The sequence below is a fragment of the Falco cherrug genome, chromosome 4, assembly GCF_023634085.1.
Source record: "Falco cherrug isolate bFalChe1 chromosome 4, bFalChe1.pri, whole genome shotgun sequence".
NCBI lineage: Eukaryota > Metazoa > Chordata > Aves > Falconiformes > Falconidae > Falco > Falco cherrug.
In genome coordinates, this window is record NC_073700.1 from 46,576,361 (window position 1) to 46,583,160 (window position 6,800).

Below are 6,800 nucleotides of genomic sequence, written 5' to 3' on the forward strand. Positions count from 1 at the left end.
CAAGCCTTGGACCAGCCCAAGGTGACTCTGCGCCCTGTACAGACAAGCCTTTCCCTTGCAGTAGCAAGCTCCCGTGCGATCAGGGAGCCTACAGCTTAATTCAATCAAATTAGGGTGTCTTAAGACTTTTGTCTGTCCCAGAATCATAAAAAGCTTTTGCAAACAAGTATGAACAGGGCTGGGTTAAATCTGGTTGAGGTAAAGCCAGGGGCGAGAGCAGCACCCACAGCTGGGAGAAACTTTCCAGACAAACAGCTCCCAAAGATCCACCCCAAAACCTGCTGCTCCCTGACCCCAAAGCCAAGAGACACAGCCCCTGAGAGGACACTTCCACCTCATTCCCAGAGAGCTGCCTGAGGGAAGGCTGGCCTTTCTGAAGGCATCAGGATTTATTTTCAGCTTCACCAGGTGTTGCCAGTGCCCCATCAACTGGCATGTTTGGTCTGTGAGTGCCATCTACAGGGTTCCCCTGCTCCCCGGCCCCTCTTCTGCCAGCTCCCTGCCAAACACCGGTGCCCTCTTCGCACAGCACAACAGAAGCCTCTGCCAAGGACAAGGTGAAAACACGAAGCAAATGAAAGCCTCTTCCCCCCCACAGCTGTGCCATGCTCCAGGATGAGCGAGCAGCCTCCTGTGCACAGGACACGGGGACACAACCGAAAGCAGGGCAGCAGAGTGGGACTTGGGGAACTCGGCTTCTCGTTGCTTCAGTGCCACTAATCTACACAACCAAAGTCTGCAAAGATGGATGAAAGGCAGATGCCAGTACCAGGCAACACCCTTAAATTTGTTCAGGCTTTAATTCTTTGCACTGAGGAGCCAGGACATCCCATCCGGGGGAAGAGTCTCTCCTTCCCAACTCCCAAATAAGCAAAACATAATTTGGTTCTTCCATCGTGGATCTGCTGGGATCACCCTCGCAGGGATTTTACTGAAGTCTGCTGTACAAGAAAAGGGATTCATGTAAGAACAGGGAGAAAAGCACAGGAGGAGACTTTAGAAAACTGAAACAAACCCTGAGATGATCGGCGAAGGTGAGCAGTAGGCAGAGAGACGTGTGGATCTAACACATAAAACATTTTGATAGTGTGCCTCTACTGCCAAGCAGAGCGCAAGGCAATGCTCAGCTAGGGCAGCTGAGCAGAGAAAGGCTCCATAAAAGCACCATCCCATCGGCTCAGCAGCCAGGCAGCCATGTGAGATGGCCCCACAGCACAACCCCGAACGCCAGCAGCCAAGCACACCGCTGTGGAGGGATCGGGTGAAACGGAATGCTTTATTTCGTTTGTTTCAAGACACAATGGAAGGGGGGAATGCTGTAAACGAAAGTAAAACAATCAATCAATACAGGACTGGTTGCTATTTAAAAATAAATCAACAATTCAAGCAGGAGGGTGAAAGACTAGCTCCTCCATTTCTGAGAGCACAGACAACACAACGCACTGAAGTGCTGTTTTATTGACTTCTTGGCAATCTGCTCAGCCCACAGGTCCATCTCCCAGCACTTTCGCACTGCAGATCCCATTCCAGTCACACGTACAAATGAAACAAAACAGAAGCATGTTATTAACAATAGAGAGCTGATGCTCATATCGCTCTCAGTCAATCTGATTAACCTCAGCAGACAGTCCAGTCGATTTGCCTAGTAGTTCAATATCAACAGTAGAGGATTCGATACAGCCCTCCAAGAAGATCAGAGAGGCAATTACGTAAACTTTTTAAATTAGGCTTTGGCTTAAACAATAGTGATTGTTTCAAGCGAACTCTGTAGCAGTCACTTGTGACCCATGCAGGCTGGTGACTGCGCAGCATCGCAGGGAACCACGCGCTCCACTCATGGTCCTCATCACCCTGTGCCCATCAACTCCCAACAGCCTTTTGGCAAGGATCGGCAGGAGCCCTGCACAGGCCAACAAGGAAGGGCAGCCTGAGCCCACAGAGCCTCCCACTAACACCTTGATTCACTCTGGAGAAAGAAAAGTGCAGCAGTAGCTGGTGAGGCATCAGCCTGCCCAGGGACAGACACACATTCCTCCGAGCAGCAGCACAGTATTCAGACAAGCACAACCCTGCACTGATGCAGCTGCGCAGCTCCCAGACCGGAGCTGTCTCGCATGCTCAGAGCACATGTGCATCTGTTTGCATCCATGTATTTAAATCTATTCTGAAAAACTTACTAGAAGATCTAACCGTTGCAAAGAGACCTACCAGGCTATCAACACAGGTATCAAATACACATAAAGTAAACCGTAACCGAAGCAACTACTGCACTGTTCTCTTATTATGGAAACTAACGCAAGGCTTTAAAAGCCACTATTATTAGCAAGATCCACCTCCCAAAAGCCTGCACTGGCCTCGCACTGATTGCCCATGGGTGCACTGTTCCACCGTTGTGAGGAGAACCTGCTGCGACAGCTCCAATTTATTCTTCCAGGAGAAATGGAGATCAGCAACAGCTGTGCCGAGCAATAGATTTGTCCTCGAAGGAGTCTCAGATCTGTAATCAGCATCTTTGTTTTCTCCTCTCAGAAAATGCCTTTAACAACGATTTAGAATGGAGCAGGAACGTAAGGTCTTGGTCTGCGAAGAGCAAATCCAGACTACCAACTGCTTTCAAGATGCAGGATGCTTCCAAGTGAAAATGGAAATAGCCACACAGGGTCATGGATTACAACTCAAACCCGTCTCCAGCCAATATGGGATCAGAATAAAACTGACAGCAATGCTACACTACAGCCCCACGATCACCTTTTTACTCTCCACCACTTTAACCACAGCCAGCAGAAGGACTCTTGAAAGCATGTACGTGGCACACAGACACTGGGCTGGCACACCCTCCAGGCCTTCAAATTACCATTTGCCTACATAGTAGCAGAATACGGACCTCATTATGTGCACTGGATGTATCCCTCCACATCCTTACGTGCTCACATTCTAAATAACCATTACAGCAAAATCAAATTCTATCAAAATTATTTTTATGGCAGGACGTACAGCTTGAGGTCCCCTCTTTCACCAAAATCATTCAACTTTTTAACATTAAAAAAAACCAAAACCATCCATTCTTGCAAGGTAAGGAAACTTCAAAATTGCAAAACCCATCTGTCCGATGAAGAGCAGAGCCTGAAGTATGATCAATTGCCTCAGAATAAAGAAAGGCCAATGCACCTGTCAGTCAAAACGCTGAGCCAGGGCACATCAGTTCACTGAAATACAGTCAAGCTTACCTGGCTTCAGCACAATGCAAGAAACAACTTTGCAGAGGGAGTTGAACAGCCAGAGAAAGTTATCAGCATGCGCACACACCTGCCAGCCTATGCAGTATCTACGCTACCAGGAATCAAACAAATCAGCTCTCTTGATCACCCAAGGGGCAGCAACGGCCAGATTTAGCCATTACTGCTACCTCACAGAGGAACGCAGCAAACTCTTTCATCTCTGCATCAGCTAAACAAGCAGAAAGTACCTAAAAGAGGCATGAAAGGATACAAATGATACGAAATTAGGGCACATCCAAGTGCTGTGTTCACATGACAGCATTACTAAAAATATATGTATTTTTTAAAATCTTTTGCACGTGTGCAAGACGAAGCTGCCAGCACCTGGGATGACATTTCTCCAGGAAACGTCACCCACCCTGCACTGAGAAATGCTGGCCCTCCCAGAGGCGAGCACCAGGATCACACCACTCCCTCAGCTGCCTTGGGAGGGATTTCAGAGCAGCAGCTAGACCCTCAGCTACCAGGTGACTGGCAGCAAAACCATTTGTCCTCGCTATTTGATATGGATATCCCTTCTGCCCCCTTCTTTTTGTAAAGTGTCAGTTTTGTCCCCTTATCTAGAGGATTTGCTAACCAAAAAAAAAAGGAGCCATTACCCCAAAGACATTCTCAATCTTCATCTGAAAGGTAAGGTCAAGCAGGGAGTTCCCTGGCCCGAAGGGCAACTCCCTTGGGTTCTTCTAACAAAGGCACTACCAGTTTTGGGTGGAAGTGGGGCAGATCTGCACTGCCCATAGTTTTCAAGGAAGGGCTTTCCCTGCAAGGCATGCCATAAACAGGAGCTCTTAGCAAGCAGTTTTCACCATTTTAGCAGCAGATCCACCTAACAATGACCTTCTAACACATTCACACTCGGTCCTACACAATAAGAACCCAAATATCAACACAACCGGCTGCACAGAAACATTCCGGTTTGCTGAGCTGACAGTGGGACATAGCTTGAGTACCACAAATGGAGTGAAATTCCAGTACGCTACAAAACCAGATTGAGCCAGGGCTGTCTCGGTTTAAGAATCACAGTTCTTAGGCGTTTGGGTCCTCCTTTTCCAGTCATCAGATGCTCAGAGACAGATCACACTAGCAGTTAAAGTTCTTCGGCTCAAACTGCAGCACTCCAGCTCTTCCTCAGGTGATTTCAGACAAGAGCCAGAAGCTCAGAATCCAGAAGCTTGGTAGATGTCACACATTTCTCTGGTGAACGCACCATTGGAGCTGGGCGTAACAGTCTGAACACTCACAGCTCCACAGACCACACAACAGATTGTTCTTTTGGAGAAATGCTCCTTTGGGCTAAGCGGCACCTTTCATCTGTAAACATGTCTTTGTTCTGTAAACCCATGACCTGTATTACCATGTGTAACTGCTAACCCCGCAACTACAAGAAAACTGATGCATTTAACTCATTCCCAAAGCTATACTCCCTCTGAACTAACACAGCACTATCCACACCCACCACAAGTGTAACAGACAAAAGAGAGTTCTCCCAGCTACTACTAGATCAGAACTGATTACAGAGACACGTTCTAAAGGAGTAACCTGATGCTGCATGAAGGAAAGAGGATCCGCCTGCAAAAGGAATCCACTTGCCTGATACTTCAAGCTGACTGCCACAGTCAGTAGAGAGGGATATGAGCACCTACAAAATACCAGCAGACACAGCTGCAGCACTTGAGTCCAGAGCAGTAACTTTTCAAATGCTGAGCATTCATCCAGGAGTTACGTTTTCCTGCACAGTTAACAGCACCCAAGGCAGCATCATTTAGCTTGCAGCTCCACCTTCCCCCAAAAAATGTGTGTGAAGAAACAGGTTTGTTCCCCTTTTCCCCTGCCCCAGCTATGGAAGTATTTGTACTGTTAATTAATAGTTATTATAAGCAAATATAAAAAAATAAAACTTGAGCACTGGTGATTCCACTGGACTTGCACCCTCTTGGTCAGTCTGTGCAGTTGGTGCCGCTGGTCCCAAATCATCTGGAAAAAAGATGACATCCGGCATCAGAGTGAGCAGGTACAAAGTGACAGATCACTACCAACCTCAAAACAGCTGGGGGAGCTGAGAGGCCAGACAGTGAGCTAACACTCCTCCTCAGCTTCCAAAAAACATCCTCCAGAGAAACCAAACTCTGGTTGATCCACAGGACGAAACTGCATCGCTGTGAAAGCGGGAATTGGACTGTTTTAGCTGCGATGTGACTTGGGAGCAATTCCTAAACTGAAGAAAACAGGAGGTTTTGTTTTCCTGTCTAATGCAGAGAGGCTCAGACGGGACACAAGGGCTGTCTCTCCCTCCTACGAGCCTGCTAAACACAAAGCAGTGCTCCGAACAATCCGGGGTACGTCCCCTTCAGTGCACTTGGTCAGAAAATGAAGAAAGGCAAGATCAAGTCTATGTGCCAACACAGAGAGACCACACACAGAAGTTTAATTTATGCAGATCTGGTTGCAGGATCTGTGCCAAAGCTCCCAGGTCTTTAGAAAAGGAGTCTTAGCCCCTTGCGAGGAAAAGAGAAACACAAAACACCCGCTTACCACCTCAGATTTTTCGTTTCAAACACCGTATCCTCATCACTGTCAAAAGAGGCCATCTCTATGTTCTCATCGTAATTTGACAGAAGGCCGTATTTCTTGCGCTGAGGTTTCTTCAACCTGGAATGAGTTTTGTGCTCATTTCTGGGTCCCTCTGACCTAGGGCTGGGGGACACAGAGCGCAGAGTGAGTGCGCTGTCACACGGCAGGGCCTTTATGAATCAAAGGGCAAAACGGGTGGGACCGGGAGATGGTTTAAGGCTAATTAGCTTAGTCAATTAACAGCTGCGTGAATGTACAGCAGCATTTCACAAGCAGTGCCGGAGGGATGCGCAGGGAAGCCAGCCCCGGCCTGGCAGAGGGAGGGGGACCCAGCGGGGCCCAGCACTCACCGGAACGCCCGCAGAAGGAAGTAGAGGGCGGCCAGCGCCGAGAGGGCGCTCAGCACGTACATCGCCCGCTTCAGCACCGGCAGCCCCGACCCCGGCGGCAGCCCCGACCCCGGCGGCCGCCGCGACGCCGGCGGCAGGCCCGGACGCGTCCCGTTACCCGCAGCCGCCCGCGGCGCTTCCGTGCCGTTGAGCGGGCTCGGGGTGGCCGGAGGAGCGGGGGAGGCGGCCCGCCCGGCGTGGCCGAGCAGGAGGAGGAGGCAGAGCAGCTCCAGCCGCAGCATGGCCAGGCCGGGCGGCGCTGAGCGGCGAGCGGCGCCTCGGCGGGGCGGGCGCAGGAAGGCGGCGGGACGGTGCGGCGCGGCGCAGGCACCGGCTGGGCCCGGCGGAGCCGAGCGCGGCGTTCCGGGGCACCGCCGTTCCGGGGTGGCGCCGTTCCACCCCGGCCCGCCGCTGCCGCTCCCCCTCAGGGCTGCCGAAACCCCCTCAGAGCCGCCATAACCCTCCCCCAGAGCCGCCCTTTGTCCCTCTGGGCCGCCCTCAGTCCCTCAGGAACGCCATACCCCCCTAGGGCCGCCATAACCCCCTCAGGGCCGCCCTCAGT

General features: G+C 50.7%; 1 protein-coding gene across 2 annotated transcripts; it reads right to left on the reverse strand.

Moving 5' to 3' along the window:
* Window positions 1-1,257: 1,257 nt before the first annotated feature.
* Window positions 1,258-6,566, reverse strand: FAM174C (family with sequence similarity 174 member C). 2 transcript variants are annotated; one of them, XM_005433934.4, is made up of 3 exons: window positions 6,200-6,566; window positions 5,814-5,972; window positions 1,258-5,252 (listed from the first exon to the last, which is right to left on the reverse strand). In XM_005433934.4, exons 1-3 carry the CDS (start codon window positions 6,478-6,480, stop codon window positions 5,249-5,251), a joined length of 444 nt encoding a protein of 147 aa, XP_005433991.3. In that variant the 5' UTR covers window positions 6,481-6,566; the 3' UTR covers window positions 1,258-5,248. The 2 variants fall into 2 exon arrangements, with proteins under 2 accessions (XP_005433991.3, XP_055563548.1); XM_055707573.1 differs by having other exon boundaries at window positions 5,811-5,972; window positions 6,200-6,564.
* Between the last annotated feature and the right edge of the window lie 234 nt (window positions 6,567-6,800).